Consider the following 17,537-nt stretch of genomic DNA (forward strand, 5'->3'; position numbering starts at 1 on the left):
ACAGCTTGGATGAACCTTGAGGGCAGCGTGCTAAGTGAAATAAGTCAGATCAGACAGAGAAGCCAATATTCTATGATATCACTCATATGTGGGATGTAAAAAAGCTTGCCTCAGAGAAACAGAGGGTAGAATAGTTACCAGTGGTTGGGGGTGGTGGAGGAATTGGAGAGAATAATCAAAGGGTAGAAACTTTCAGTTATAAGAAAGGTTCTAGTAATCTAGTATATGGCATGGTGGATTATAGTTAATAACTAGAGGCTGGGTGCACTGGGGAGGGGTGTTCCTCAACCCAGCCTGCACCCTCTTCAATTTAAGAACCCTTGAGGGATATCCAACTGCCGGTTTAGTCGGACATCCCTCTCACAATCCAGGACAGCTGGCCTGATCTCCCCCAACTGCCCTCCCCTGCTGGCCTGATCACCCACAACTGCCCTCCCCTGCCAGCCATCTTGTGGTGGCCATCTTGTGACAACATGGGGCAGCCATCTTGTGGCAGCCATCTTGTGATAACATGTGAGTGACCATGATTCAAAGGGGAGACACTACCTAGGCTTTGGTATTATATACTTGAAAGTTTTGAAGAGTATAGATCTTACATGCCCTCACCACAAAACAATGCAATTTTTATGTGATGGGATGGAGGTATTAATGCCACTGTGATAATTTTATAATATATAAATATATCAAATAATAATGCTGTAGACCTTGAAGTTACACAGTGTTATATGACAGCTAGATCTCAATAAATCTCGAAAAAATAGCCTCTTCTCTGCCTCTGAGGTTGTTTTGTGGAAGCTTTTCTCCTCATTCTTTCTGATTTATGTGGATTAAACTGAACTATTCCATTGGAAATTCAATCAAGGGCCACAGCATTAAGATCAATCAGCTGCAATAAGCTCTTTGTCTGTTCATCAATGCAGAATAGAATATCTTAGTTTATAGTTGGAGTAAAAGATACAGTATTAAATTATCAAAATATCAATTATTTGGATTAGCTTTGTTATTAATTACTATAAGCACATAATAACATCAATAAAAGATCAAGAAAATAATTAACTCCTTAAAGATACTTTCTAAAAGAATTGTTCAAACCTTCTTAGAACCCAAGGGTGTGATAGAAGTTGTTAATACTAGAAAAATATGAATTACAAAATTATAACACATTACCTTTTTTATATTTGTATTAAGACATATTAAAAACATGGATTATCCCAGACTTCCTCTGATGGTACTGACCCGATTGTTCCCTCTGCACATTCCTTCCTCTCTTCTCTCTAGCTTCACTCCCTGCCCTTGCTACAGGAGAAACGAAGGTTCCAAGACCAGGTTCTGAAGAGCAGAGAAAGCAGCTTGCTTGATGAATCCATCCCAGAGCGTCATGTTTGGACACAGACATCTGGATTGTTCTCTCACTTCCCATTGAATGATCCTGGTGTATTATAAACATTCTACTCTCCTCCAGGAATGTTGGGAACTGGGCCATCCTATGTGGTGGATGGGGTCTAACCAAAGGTGGAACTGAAAAGTACCAAGGGATTTTACTATAAGGAGAGGCAATGGGCACACATTATCATCACTTACAAATCAATTACCAAGTTTCAGATGTATGTATGAAATTAACACTTGTGTAACCACCACTCAGCTTAATACCTAAGACATGATCAGTAATATCGATACCATGCAGCTCTCCTAGGTCACATCACTTTCCGTTCTCACTTCTCTTCAGATGACCCCCAACCTAATCACTAACCATACCTTTGTGTTTATTTTAGTCATGTGTGTCACAGTTTCTTTCTAAAAATGAAATATTCAAATTCTTCTTGATGGTCTATAATATAGCATCACCTGGGAATAAACAATGAAGATGCTCATTAAACAATATATTGTATATTGATAGGAATGTCAAACTAGCACGGTGCATACATAATTACCTAACATGTTTTAAAAGTAAATCTGGAATCTATATATTTTCTTTTAAACATCACCATTACACACAGAAACTGAGCTAATCATGGGGGTCCTAGCTGTCAGCAGCATTAACCTTGAAGGACATTCTTTTCTCAAAGTAATATCCTCCCTTCTGTCCCAGAATTCCTCTTTGTGACCTGGAAGCTTCAATCCTCTTACAGGTTCAGCAGCCAAGAGGAAATTTTATCTTCAGAATCTAAGCAATATCTTGAGAAATTAAGAGTATATCTTCTCAGCAAACCTGTTCATATAAGGCTTATATTATAAGCATTCAGAGATTGAATTTCCATTTTATGGATTACCGAAAACCATTTGTGCCCTATTCCTTGCTTTCAGCCCTTTCATTGCTGATCAGCATTGTCACTGAAGGGTGAACAAAAAATAAAAAATAAAAAGAATAAGAGCATCCATTTTTGCTGCTTATTAACTGAACTCTTATGGAGAAATAAGAAAGTATTGACCAGTTAGTTTTTGAACAATTCCAATTTTTAATGCTTGTCCTATTCAAAATTATGCATACATAATTAAAAGTTGGTATTAATATGCTTTCCCAATACCACTTATTCCACTTGAAAAGGTAACCAATGTTACTTGTTCTGTGAGGTAATTTTTCTCTCTGTGTTTGCTACAGCAAAAAAATGGTCATTTTCATTGATGTTCTACACATCTAGAAGAAAGTACAGATTAGTAATATGAAATAGTAGCATACTAATACCTTCAAAATAGGAAGAAAAAATAAAAATAAATGCATTTTCTCTAGACCCAAGAAACCATGCTTACAGGGATGAGCTGATATGTGGTAATAAATTTAGAAATGGTCTCATTACTTCTATTAATTACAGGATAACTGGATCTCAAAGCCACATCCTATACAGGACCTTATAGCATAACTACTGCCACCTACAGAAAACCAAAAATTAAAAAAAATTAAAAAAAAGATGAAAAGAAGCAAATAGCAGAGACTTTCTCTTACCTCTATGGCATAACTGCATTGTTTTTGTACTCCGTATGTATAACAAGGTGAATGATTAACCATCAGGAAATTGAATAAAGAGGTTTCTACTATAAATGAAGACCTTCTGTAAGTGATCATCTTATCACATAATTTTTTTTCTGAAATATATTTTTGCTTTATAGAAACTTAAGGGCATCATAAAAATGGCATTTATTGAATTATCATCATCCCTTTGTCATAATAGACCATAGCTTTTCCACTGTGAGTCCTGAATTGCTCTACCTTCAGCTTCTGGATAATACAGTATGAACTTAGAAGGCAGATATACCTAAAAACATCTAAAGAACAGAAAACATGTATTGCATGTGCACTTTTGTATTCAACACAACAGGCCCTCATAAGTATTTATTGATTTTTTTAATGTTACATGTCATGGTTTTCATGTACCTTGAAAGTATATTTTTTTGCAAATGAATATGAGGATATAGTTGTGATTTCTTAGCTTGAATATAATGAACTACCAAAAATGTCCAAAATCCAACTTGTCTGAACCACCAATGAACAGCATAATATACCTCTCAAATCTGTGCATGAGCCCAGGCTAATGACTTGTTAAAATTTTTAACAGTTTTATTAAGAATACATTTATCATGATTTTTCATAAAGTCCATGCCTCCTTTCAGCTTTGCTGAGAATTGCTGGTATTTCTAAAAAGAAAATTCTCTATTTTCCTGTTGTCACCATTCATAGAATCAGCAGAGAAGAGATTCCACATTGGAGAGAAAGACAGTAATTGCCACTATACTACTAACACAGTTTTGTCTGTTGTCAGATTGTGGAGATTATCAAAAGGAAGAATCCCTCTTCTAGATTTTAATTCACCCTAAACTGCATGCAACAGAGCACAAGAACTGAATCTTTCATCCTACTGTAACTTGTTTTAAAATATATTTTATTGAGGGAGAGAGGGAGAGAGAGGTATAGAGAGTTAGAAACATCATTGAGAGAGAATCATCAATCAGCTGCCTCTTGCACACCCCCTACTGGGGATGTGCCAGCAATCAAGGTACATGCCCTTGACCAGAATCGAACCTGAGACCTTTCAGTCCTCAGGCCTATGCTCTATCCACTGAGCCAAACCGGTTTCGGCCTGCGGTAACTTCTAATAGATTACCTGTTCTTTTTTTTCCTTTTTTTCTTTTTTTTAAAGGTAATCAGTCTATCTAAAATGAGCTGCCAGCGTGGTGTGTCATTTCAATGATGTCCAGGTTAAGTAAACAAGCACTTCTCCAATTTCAGGTGCCCACTCAATTTAAATTTGGATTTAAATCTGCTTAGCATTTCTTTCAAATGCTTACCATGTAGGAAATTATAAAATTGTAAATTTGAAATATTTTTAATATTATGTATCTCATTAGTTATGTTTGTATGATCCAGCCATAACGCAGTTTGCTTTTTTATTAGTCATCATTATGCCCAAACCACAGGACTCCTATCCCTCACTGTTCATGTAGTCCATGTTTACACATCAATTAATAAATGTATCCAAGCAAAGCAACCCTGTGACTTTCATATTACATTGCTTCCATAAGACACAATGTTTTATAGAGGAGAAAACACTGGAAATAGCACACACACACACACACATATAATTCACTGACATCTAGCATTCTTATTTCAAAACAAATCTTATCTTAGTGGCAAAATCAATGTAATATACATAACTTGTTACTAATAGGAGACCAATGAAATAAGATTCATTTTTAGGAGGCTGAATTCTGAGGTTAGAAAATTTAGAACATTTCCTTTCCTCACTTTCACCTATGACTAAAGATCCGTCAGGGATGGTATAGCACAAATAGAAGTGAAACTTCCCATAAAAGGAACTATTTAAATGTGTCACTGAGAATTAATATCATATGACTTTCTTCTGTTTAATATCTCTGTGGTAATGATATGCATTGCCTTGTGACGTAACTATTTTTTTATTTGTTCCAAAATGATTTTTAAGTAAATCAAATGCACACTAGAGGTGAAACCTATAATCAATTCAAATGTGTCTATTTATTGTTACAAGAGGATTTTATGCTATTTTAATACTGCTACATAAGAATACTGTAAATTCTTAAAATTAGTACATTAAATTACATATCGATTCTATTCGTAATGGCATATCAATACTCTTTTAAGGTATAATCCATGAGTAATTTCAGGTAACACATTTTTATCTAGGTTTGAGTGCTAATCTGGGAAATGAAATAAAGCAAAATGCAGAACAACTAATAATCTGTTTCAGAAGGGATATCTAAGCTTTCTCTGGTTAATTCTACTGGCATTGGCCTATATCACTTGATCCAAGGTTACAAAAACAAATAAACAGTGCTACCAATCACTAGCTGGCCAAACTAAGGAATCAAACACATTTACATAAAAAGAAATAACCAGTGTGGCTCAGTGGATAGAGCATCAGGCTGAGGACTCAAGGGTCTCAGGTTTGATTAAAGTCAAGTCCATTACCTTGGTTGCAGACACATCCCCAGTAGGGGGTGTGCAGGAGGTAGCTGACTGATGTTTCTCTCTCATTGATGTTTCTAACTCTCTATCCCTCTCCCTTCCTCTCTGTAAAAAAAAATCAATAAAATATATTTTTAAAAAGTACTTTATTTTAAATCCTCTTTTGAAAAATTCTTGTGATTAAACTTTTTAAAATTATCATTTATATCCCAACACTCAACTTTATTTTTTAATATAACTTTATTTTTTAACCTTTATTGTTGAAAGTATTACATATGTCCCCTTTTTTACCCCATTGACCCCCTCCAGCCTGCCCCTGCCCCCAGCCCAAGGCCTTCATCACACTATTGTCTGTGTCCATGAGTTAGGCATGTATGCAAACTAGTTATTTGTTTGATTATCTTCCCACCCTTCTCTCCAAGATTCCACACTGTCAAAATCCTCCCTTTACCTCAAATCCCATCCCCCACTCCTTTGTTTTCCCTTATAGCAAACCTCATAGAGTTCCTCATATCCTACTATATTTTTGAATCCTCCCCAATCACTATTTTGTCAGTTGCAATCCACGGAAACCACTTTTTATCAAAGTTACCTAGGTTCTCAACATTTTCAAATGCAATAGTCAAGTCTCAATTTTCACTCAGGGAATTTAACAGGGTGTCTCATTTGCTTCTTCTTGATACTTTACTCACACCCTCTGCTTTTCTTCCTAACTCACAGGTCATTCATTTTGCTCTTTTCCTGGATCCTCTCTCTCTACATGTTGGGCTGTCCCATGGCACAGTCCTGGAGTTCTCACTACACAGTTATTCCATGAATAGGCTACCTCCCCCGCCCGTTTCTTTGAAGACTATGTCTATAATGATGAATTCTGAATATATAGCTTGAATCCACAAATTCCAGACTCACAGAGTCAAATGCCAACTTAAATTCTCAAATTTGATGTGTCATAGGAATTTCCAATTGAATAAATGCAATTTCAATGTCTATCTAAACCTTGCCCGTTGCCCGTGTTTCCAATTTTAGTTAATAGTAACACATTTCACCCTCTTAGTTCAGGTAAAATACCTTGGAACCCACTTTTCTTCCTCTGGATTTATCCCAGCTGAATCATCAATCAGGAAAACCCACTTTCTTCTACCTTCACAATATATCTGCAATCTGACAACTACTCAGTTAAGTTACAAACTAGTCCAACTCACTATTGTCAAGCTAAAATTCATGCAGTATGTCTTCTCCACCCAGTCTGCCCAAGCAGAGATGCTTACCTTTCTAAAATACAAACTATGTCATTCATACACATTTGATCTCAACACTCCACTGGACCGCCTAAATACCCAGGCAACCTAAATACCTTACCATAAATATCATAAGGCCTTACAGGACCTTCCTTAGTTGACTCTCAGACTTTATTTCCTTCTACTACCTGCTTTGCTCATTAAAACTTTAGCCACAGTGACTTCCAAGGTGTTCCTTAGTGTCTTGTCTCAGGGCCCTTGCCTTTCTTATGCCTTCTGCCTGAAATCCTATTCATCAGATATCCACATGACTGATTTATTTGAGTCATTTTTCTGCTCTGATGGCCATCTCTTGAGAGAGGTCTTACTGAAATGAGTTCTAGGGACAAAATAGGCAGGTTTAGGGAGTCTTAGAGATAAGGAGGGTCCATGGGAGAAGAATATATAGATGGAGACTTGAAGATGCCAGGGAGCTTATCTTACTTGTACAGAGGATAGAGAAATACCACAGGTAGATGAAAACATTTCTGACCTAAGCAATTAAGACAGCCATAAACAAGGACAGACAGGATATCTCTGGCCGAGCAATTAAAGTGACCATAAGTTAGACCAGTAGCCCCGACCTCAGTAGCTGGGAGAGCTATAAGGCTTTCTCTGACAGCACAACTGGGAGAAAACCATTTATACTAATAAAAACATAATATGCTAATTAGACCAGGTCAACCAAGCCATCTTCTGGATGTGGTATTCCTTCTGGACAAAGCCATGGTGGTGGGGGCTGAGGCAGGGCAGTTAGGGGCGATTAGGCAGGCAGGCAGGCAGGTGAGCAGTTAGGAGCCAGTTGTCCCAGGTTGCAAAAGGGATGTCCGATTGGAGAGGGTGCAGGCTGGGCTGAGGGAAACTCCCCACCCCCACCCCTGTGCATGAATTTTATGCACTGGGCCACTCGTAAGATAATCAAAAGTGACTCCAATCAGCAAGATAAGGTGAGGGAAAGTGGGGGGTTAGGGTGTAGTATGTGGGTTTTGAGCTTTGAAATTAATACCATATAGCAGAATAATCAATGAGGAAAGCAGAGGGGTCCCAAATTAAGGAAAGGGACCAATAAAAAAAGGTCAGATTCAAACAAAGAACTATAGCATATATAAACTGGCGACAAAGGGACAAGAGGAAAGGTATATTTTAATTTTTCCCATTAGAGAAATGTTGGGCAGGGTGCTCCCCATGGGCTCCCTTTGGGGACACTCCTGCCCAGATGGAGTTTATAGCTGATTCCAATAAAATTCTAAACTCTTTACTAAATAAGCCTTTTTGTCCGCAAGTTTATTCTTCAAACTTCATGAGGACAAGAACCCAGGGGAAGAAAAGTCTGTACCTCATACCCCATGTTTCATTACCAGATCACCCTATTCAAAGTAGCAACTTCATTCACCTGCCATTCCCTCCTTTTTCTTTTTTTTTAAATATACTTTATTGATTTCTTACAGAGAGGAAGAGAGAGGGACAGAGAGTTAGAAACATAGATGAGAGAGAATCATTGATCAGCTGCCTCTTGCACACCCCCTACTGGGGATGTGCCTGCAACCAAAGTGTATGCCCTTGACCGGAATCGAACCCGGGACCTTTCAGTCCACAGGCGGACGCTCTATCCACTGAGCCAAACCGGTTTCGGCTTTTCCCTCCTTTTTCTTCATAGACTTATCACTACCTGACATTATAACATTATATTTCTTTATTTCTCCTTTGCCGGCCCGATGAGGATGTAAACTCCTTAAACTAAAAGAAGAGAGGTTACTTGTTCAGCATTCCGGGGCCTAAAAGAAGTACTTCATAGAGAAGAGATTCAGAACAAGTGTCTGTTGAATGAGAAAACCTGGCCCCAGTTAGCACCCATATGACATGTTGGTAATAGTGCTTCCCTTACCCTGCAGTGTCAGGAACATGAACACCTAGAACTATAATGACTTTGAATGAAGCAAATCCCTTATTTATGTACTCAGAGCAATGAAATAGGATTCTTTCTAAAAGTTCTTTGAATTATTGGGGAGTGAAAAAAAAGATAATTATTTTAATAAAATTAATTACTTGATTGTTTTTCATGATTAAATATTTGCTAATAAGAACCTTGACTCCAAATGATTTAAAATTTGTAACAGACACAGGCAGGTGTCCTTGCCTCTGAGTTTCCCTCTGTTCACCTGGGGTCGCTTTCAAGCGGTCAGCGGAGCCTCAGCTGCACAGGAACAACCACTAGGTAAGTAACAATAAAGTAAAAGAACACCTGGAGAAGGAATCCAAAACTTTGAAGATCTTTGACGAAATACGGAATGCTTCTTTTACATTCCAGTGATACCAAACATATATGGCTATTCCTGGTGGGCATCCGGTTTGTAAACTCCAGAAGTTACAGTGGTCTATGATGTTTAGAGCATAAGACTAATTTATCCAATCAGCCTTAGTAAGCATTAGTGTTTCAGTGAATATAACACATTAGTATTAATGCTAGGCATAAGAGAAACAAAATCTAAAAAAAAAAAAAAAAAAAAAAAAAAAATCCACCTCTCTCAATCTACTACTTGCAATTATCTAGAATATCTGATGAACAAATATGTTATTCATAATTCTTATTCATACCCTAAAAATCTTCATTTTAAGGGTCCTTAATTTGTGTGATTAAGGTTTTATTCTCCACCTATTTCCCCTAATATAGTTATGTTTTAATTCACTCTACACCTAGCTATTAAGCACAGTTACATGAACCACATGACTGGATCTCTTCTACAAATTCCTGAAATATAGTATTTTATTTATTCCTTAAATATAATAATTTAGTATTTTTTTTCTTATCTTTTATCTATCCATCTGATCAGCTGATTTTGTTCTGAGCTTTCAATAACACATTATCCCAAGAGTTTATTAATATTGGAACATGGCAAGAGCTAACATAATATGCCTAGCTGCTCCTTCATTTAACCTATTATTGCATGTGATTTTTGTTGATGCTAAAACTAATTTATCCTATTAAAGTTGACTAAGTTTCAACCTCTTATAATGGGATGTACTAGAAGAAAAATGTTGCCTCTTTTAAAAAAAATTCAATAAACAAAAAAAAAATGTATAAGTGATGATAGACATTGTTTCTATATTACCATACAAACAAGATGGTGGTGGTATGTGTGTGGAGATTGATACAATACATAAAATAATAATTATAAGTCCAAAATTATCTGAAGACATATTTGTTCATTCACAAAATTCAATGAGGAGACTATTTTTACGTATATCTGTATTTGTGTTCACATATGTGTTTATTCATAGCTCCCTGTATATGAGATTCATGTACAAACAGCAATCAGTTCTGAACTTCAAATGTTCTATAGGAAAGCAGAACCACTGCAGTGAAGAAATTACTTAACAAACTCATTCACTAATATCTGTTGACACCAGCATTGTTATGCATTTTTACAAACTTCTTGCTGTCTTAGACTTTTCAACAGAGAATGAGTATTAGTTTAAGAATATATTTTCTTGTATTTCAAATTTGTGAAAATTTACATCACTAGGTCTAGGAAGCTCATCTATTTGCAGAATAGAGGGTGTTGATAAATTCTAAAACTAAATTCTTACAAGAATAAGAGACGACAAAATATGGTATTTCCTCTTCAGATTTGAAAATAAAAACCATCTGTACTTTACAACATCACAGACCTCATTAAATGGCACTTTTCCCCTGAGGATTTAAGAGAATATATATGTCATATATATATATATATATATATATATATATATATATATATATATATATATATATATATTATATTTCATGTGATTTTCAAATATGACAACAAAGGAACAGTTCAGAATGCAGTGACACCTAATGGCAAAGCTATCTTTGTAGGCCATAAATGTATTTGTAGTAAAAATCTAAGTATTCCGAATCATCAATATGCTATCTATAATCTGAAATATCATGAGGATTCACTAGCAGTGCCAAGTATTGGACTTTGTTAAACTAAAAGAACCTATGCAAGTAGAAAATTCTGCATGAAAAAGTGTGGTTTTAAAATTACAATATCCCTTTGAGATAAAATTACAGTATGATAAATTTAGCTTTAGAGATTAGAATTAAATGCAATGCATCTTCCATTTCTTTTAAGAATTTCAACTGGTTGTTATGGTTGGATAGGTTGAAAGTTAATTTTTATTCATATTTTAATTGAAATTTATAGGAGGTATTTGCTGAATGAACATTTGAAGTAGAAAGCAAAGGTCCTTAGTGTACTGACTTATTAGTCATGTCACAGTTGATATCATTGAATGATAACATTGTCTAAGTTAATGCACATCTAAACTGTGCTCAAATAACTGTTTTAATGACACAGAATAAAGGTAAAGTATAAACTTATTTTAAATTCAGGAGCTACTTCTTCATACATTCTAAGCTTATACTATTTATTACCTATAATTCAGAGAGCAATAAACTCTTACAAAAAGCAAGATGATAAGTTAAATCACTGAGATACTTTCTATGGTGGGAAGAGTCCTTGATGACTCCTGGGGGCTATCATTCAACAATGCAAATCATAGTGGAAATGCTTTTACATTCTGTATTTGATAGAACAGTCCTCAATAGCAACAGGATAAAAACTGATGGTTTAAAATCTACCTTCAATTTTTGTTTTATCATGCACTGTCACATTTTACTCAGCCACCAATTTTGTACTTTAATTTGCACTTTCTCATGATGGAAACACTCTGAATTGTGTCAGGCTTCTCAAATGTCATAGTTGATGATTATGATCTTGGAGGATACAGCATCAGTGGCTTATGAGGGGGAAAAAAACATGAATAAATGCTTGGTTTCTGTTTCCTGCTGGCATAAGGTATTTTGCCATGACTGCCAACAACAAAAACAGGCTAGTCATTTTTGTAATAAATGAATAAGTACTCGGTGTCAGTGTTTCCTTGCAGAGATATATAACTGAGGGTAGCTCATTGCAATCAGTTCTGTGAGCACAAGAACCAGATAAAGAAATGAGCATACATTAAGCTGCTAAGACATGAGATCCTCCATATTAGATATGAAGCAAAGCACAAACTGTGCAGTTGGCTGGAAATGCCACCTAATCCCTGCTTAATTAAAGCAGTGCTCTAAACGCCTGTTGTGTTAAGGGAGTCAAGAGTGTGAGACGACTGATGTATGAAGAAAATAGCACTCGGCGTGGCTAATCTCAAAGACTTTGGAGCTTTCCAGCTACATAAATCAGAGCGACTTTTGAATAGCCTCATAAAACACAGTATCATTGCCATTCCTCTCACGACGTTTTGGTTCTTCCTACAGCATGCAGATCATTAGGAAACTTCTAAGCAATCAAGTAATGTGGGTCTGATGAAATTACTCAATCAATGCACAGCCTAAAAGTAGAAGCATAATTTCAAAATTGCATAGTTTTTAATGTGTCAAAAGACCTTTCTTTTGGGGTGGGGGCTGAGGGAGATCACAATGGAGGTGATCCGTTTCTACACACTGTGTCTGTGAGTATGAATATTAAACAGTGTGTAGAATTATCAAAAATTTTTTAATAATGTGCTTTAACAGAAACACAAAGTAATGGTATTATGCATTTTGACTGCAATAAACACATTTCCATTTCAATCATTTATTATCATTTCATTAGAATATATCTCATTGTAGTGAACTAATCTGTTTAATAAAACGTGTTAGAGTTTAAAATATGTAATTGACTATATTAATCTACCTGCATAAATAGTAGAAAACAAAAAGAAAGAAAGAATGGAGAGAGTTTTCATACATATATTTTGTTTCAATACCAAAAGGATTCAATATTTAAAGAACCTCTTACAATGGAATACTACTCGGCCATAAAAAAAGAAGGAAATCTTACCTTTCGCAACAGCATGGATGGACCTGGAGAGTATTATGCTAAGTGACATATATTAACCTCTGAAGTGCATACAAATTAGTCTTGAAAAAGACAAGTAGCATATGATCTCACTTATATGTGGAATCTAATGAACAACATTAACAATAAAAAAAAAAAAAGAAACAGACTCATAGATACAGAGTCAGAGCGAAAGGGGGTTGAGGGATGGGTGGAAAAGGTAAAGGGATTAGGGGAGGGGGGAGTTAAAAACACAAACAGCAGTAGTTACCAGAAGGAAAGGGGGGAGGGGAGATAAAGAAGGTAAAGAGAGGCTGATGGAAGGAGACTGGACTTAGGGTGATGAACACACAATACAATATACAGACGGAGTGTTATAGAAGTGTACACCTGAAACCTATATGGTTTTATTAACCCATACATTCAATTGAATTAAAAAACAAAACTAAAGTACAAAGTCACTGAGATCAAGGCAATGTCTTACACTAAATCTATATGCCCCACACTGAATTATGTGCAGAAGGTGTTCAATAAATACATACAGGATGGTGAAAGTACAGGCAAACAAAAGAAACCTATTGCAGCAGTGTCTTTTATCTTTCCAGCTCGCCTGAACTGCACATTACAGCTACTTTCTGCTGAAACACATCACATGAGGCTGTGGAAAGCTTTCATTTCTGCATATCTCCTTATATCTCTAGAGTTGAAATATTCTCTCCCTCCTGCTTCATCACTTTCATCCCCTTAGTCCTGAAATAATAGATTTACCGTGCGAATGTTTCTCAGATTAAATTTCAAAGCATATTTCTCAGATTAAATATCAAATGAAAGCAGTCACCTCTTAGACATAATGAATTCTCTTTTCCTATCCAACCAAGCAAGTAAGCTGATCGATGAATAGTAACAGGTGCTTTACAATTGTAATATATGAACATTTAGTTTTGAATTTATTATAGTCAGCCTGGCGTAGGGGTGGAAGGGGAAGATAATTTTAACCTCTGAAGTGCACACAAATTAGTCTTACTTCTGTAGTGTTTTTTTTTAATTTAGGAGATAACATTTTCACTATATTGTAAAGGATATGGAGCATTTGAAACAATCATCAATTTGCTAGCTTCATGGCATTATTAGGTAGTCTATAAAAGAAGCTAATCCTCTTGTCTAATGTACTAATTGCATTCAAGTCCAATTAATTGTCTAAGAAGTAACGATTTCTTTTAGTAGGACACGCACAGTTCATGCATACAACCAGCTTTCTAAAGAAATCCGTAATTTGTACACAGTTACTTTTTTGGTCTAGTTATAAATAAGTAAGCCATGTCACACTGACAGACAACAGAATGGAAAGGGGGAAAAAATACAACAGTTGTGTTCTATTTTGAAACAAATAGCCCAGACTGCATTGCAAAATAGTATTCATCTGGTAAAGGATAGCAGGAGCTGTAGGTGTTTGCAAATAGAGTATTTTTTGTGTAGACCACAGAAAAAGCAATGAAATAAGCATGTATCCGCAAGCCTTCCCTCCTGAGCGATAAAGAGCATAAGGCAGAAACCCCTAATCATAAAATGAATGCAAAAGTACAATGATAACATATATCTCCATTCCTGTTGCAGTCATTTACACTGGACATAAATATAAGTTATTTATTTAAGAGGAGCCCAGTTCATTTCTGAACTCCGCCAAAACCATTGCCGAACCCCTCCATAAGACCATCATTCCTCTCCTGAAAAGTTCAGAACCCACAGGCACTATTAGCCCCCCCCCCCCCCCAAGCAAAAGGTGATCTAGCAGGCAAGCTATCCAGCGTTTAATTTACTTAATGCCTAAGTGCAAGGTTTTCTGGATTCTGACCTCATTACTCCTTGCACGGAGACATATGGTTCTATTGATATAAATAATAGAGAATGGCAGACATGTTTACAAAGACAATCTCGGAGACCCAGAGAGAGGGAGCCCCCTGGAGCCCAGGGGCCAGCCTCTTTGGAAAAGCACATGATAGAAGACCCTGGCTTGGGCAGGCACAACCGCCACCTGCAGCAGGTTAGGCTTACAGGAGCCAGATAGAGGGAGAGGGAGAGCCAAGGAGGGAGGGAGGGAAGGAGGGAGAGAGAGAGAGAGAGAGGGAGGGGGAGAGAGAGAGAGAGAGAGAGAGAGAGAGAGAGAGAGAGTGTGTGTGTGTGTGTGTGTCTGTGTGTCTGTGTGCTGCGCGGGGGAGGGGCAGGGGGACCGAAAGGGGAGATGCTGCGATCCATCTGTCTCCTCAATTTGCAGAACATCACGCCTTGCGGACAGATAAAAGTCCTGTGCCCAGAAATAGTCCCCAAGAGGGGCCTCTCTCCAGCCCAATAAAGGCATCTCGCTGGCCCGCACAGGCGGATTTCCAAAAGGGAAATTGCATTAACGCAGAACGGGCTGCAAGAGCTCCTCTACGCGCTCGGCTCTCACGGATTAGCAAGTGAGAGGAGTTGGAGCCGGAGCCGCGAGCGCCCTGCATGATAATGACGCGGAACCCCCGCCGGCCCCCCGGCCAGTCCAGGCGCCCAGAGGTGGGGCCCAGAGCATCTCCCCGCGGCTCTGGGTCCTTCTCCAGGAGTCCGGCCGCCCCGCCGGAGCCCCAGCGCCCCCGCTCCGGGCCTGGCGCTGTCACCACCGAGAGTCGCCTGCGAGGCGAGGCAGGTGCCCGGCGCGCATCTGCTCCCCGAGCGGCCGGAGCCCCGCGGGGCCGGGCTCAGCCCGGGGATCGCGCGCGAGGCGGCGAGGCGCGTGGAGCCCGGTCCCCGCCGCGCAGCCCCCGCCCCTCCCGCCACCGCCGCGGCGACTCCGCACCGCCGAGCCGAGGGGCCGCGGGGAGGAGGAGGAAGAGGCGGCGGCCGCTGCGGGCGCCCCCGGCAGCCCGGCCCCAGCGCCCGGCGCTGCGGCGGCGGAGGCGGCGGCGGCTCACGTTGCAAAACCACCTGTTCGATCCGAAGGGAGCGCCCCCAGCCTCCCACCCCGGTTCTCCCCGCCGCGCAGGGGACACCTCTCCGCTTCCCTCCAAGATCCTCTTAAAAAAAAAAAAAAATAGAGCGAGTGTGTATCCGGGGAGAAGATGGAAATTGAAGTCCGTCCATGCAACTTCCCTTCCCCAGACACTTGAGACCACGCGCGCGCGCGCGCACACACACACACACACACACACACGCACACACACACACACACACACACACGCACACACACAGACACACAGACACACAGACACACACACACACACACACACACACACACACACAGCACACGCGCCCCGGGGGGAACGCGGGACCCCCGCGCGCGCAGCCCGCTCTCCGCGATGCATCCAACCCGCGGCGCCCGCCCGGCCCGGGGCCGCGCATCCTCTGCGCCCGCCCGGGACGCCGACCGGGTGCGGGGAGGGAGGGTCTGCGGACGCGGCCGTGGACCGCAGCCGCCGCCGGGAGGAGAGGGGGACGCCGAGGGGGGACATCGGGGACCGAAGCCGGGAAAAGTGCCCACGGGCGGCCCCCGCCCGCACTTACCGATGTGGATGATCGAATCCGCACTCCCCGCGTCCCAGGTTCGAGACCACCACATGGACAACACCAAGAACCAGGGGAAAACTTCCATCTCCTCCTCCTCGGCAGCTGGTTTCCTTTTTTTCTTTTTTTTTCACGGCGGATTTCCTTTCGAGATGATGGGAACACACACACACAGTCCAAAGAGTTGGAGGTCACGGTGGAGTTGAGCGCAGCTTTTGCTTTCCTTTCCCCAAAAAAATTATTCCTGCAGCTGCCAGAGCCAAAGCCTTGAATCAGTCGCCGAGGAAGAGGAAGGCAGGGCGAGTACGAGCGAAAGAGCTCAGCCCGAGGAATCCTCCTTCGCCAAGCCGTGTCACTTGGAAGGGAACGTTGGCATCGCCGGAGTTGTTTGCAGTTTTTGGCTTTTCTTTAAAAAAAAGAAAGAAAGAAGAAAAAAAAAATGTATCCAGCCCCGGCTGCACCCGGGCAGGGGAGAGGCTGCAGCTCAGACCTGGCCCATCGCGGCGCCGGGCCCGGGTCTCTCGCGTCCCGGCTCCGCTGCAACTTCCAGCAGACCCACCCCCTCCTCCGGCCGGATGTCCCCTCCCCCGCCCCGGCCAAAAAGCACGGCCCCCCCTCGGCCCGCACGGCCCCGCAGAGAAGCACTTGTCTCCGTTGCCAAAACCAAATCGAAGTGGAAAGGAAAGATCGGGAGACTCCTTCCGAGCGGAGCTGCCAGGCTCTCCAGGCAGGGATGGGAGAGGGAGGGGTGAGGGTGAGGGGGGAGCCTCTCCAAGAGGAAGGAAAAGTGAACTTGAAGGTAATGCAGATAGTGATGCAGAGAAAATCCGGTTCCTGCGCGGAGCCCGGCGAGGCGGGCCCGGGCGGCGGTGGCTCGGGCGCGGTTGGCGGGGGAGCCGCTGGGCGCGGGCAGCGGGCGGCGGGCGGGCGGAGGGAGCCGAGGCGGCGGCTGCAGGATGCTCTAGGAGCGGTTCGCCTGGCGGGATGCAGGGGAAGCGAGGGGAGCGCGAGCTGGGCAGCTGCTTCTTAGGCGCCGGCCCCGCTGTTGCCTAGAAATGGATCACCTAAGGCTGGGAGAGCCAGCGAGCCTGCGAGAGAGCGGAGCTGCCAGGCGGAGAGAGGGGGAAACCGAGAGAGGAAGAGCTTCTCTCTAATAACCACCTCCTCCTCCCCCTATCTGCAATACAAGGCAGAAACAAAATAGTGCTCTCATTTCCCCTGGAATCTTCAACAGGGACTGGAGGGGGGGGAAAGGCAGGAGTCCGGGAGAAGAGACGTGGAAGCCTAAAAAAAAAAAAAGAAAAAAGAAAAAAGAAAAAAACAAGGTTAGAGGCAACCTAAAAAGCCACCCCACTTATTTAACCTTGGTGTTGCTGTTCTCCAACAGGTATTCGACTTTTTCTAGTCAGTGCCTGGAATTAGTCGCAT

At 40.7% G+C, this 17,537-nt stretch overlaps 1 protein-coding gene across 1 annotated transcript in view; it reads right to left on the bottom strand.

Annotated features, from left to right (window-relative positions):
- Nucleotides 1–17,258, bottom strand: part of GRID2 (glutamate ionotropic receptor delta type subunit 2) — a 1,250,164-nt gene extending 1,232,906 nt beyond the window's left edge. The window contains exon 1 of the mRNA XM_084897107.1: nt 16,110–17,258. Within this exon, the coding sequence (XP_084753233.1) occupies nt 16,110–16,197 (88 nt within the window). The 5' untranslated portion in view covers nt 16,198–17,258. The remainder of the gene's footprint in view (nt 1–16,109) is intronic.
- Nucleotides 17,259–17,537: the final 279 nt, after the last annotated feature.

This window comes from Pipistrellus hanaki (genome assembly GCF_964339955.1).
Source record: "Pipistrellus hanaki genome assembly, chromosome: 1".
In the NCBI taxonomy this organism is placed as follows: domain Eukaryota; kingdom Metazoa; phylum Chordata; class Mammalia; order Chiroptera; family Vespertilionidae; genus Pipistrellus; species Pipistrellus hanaki.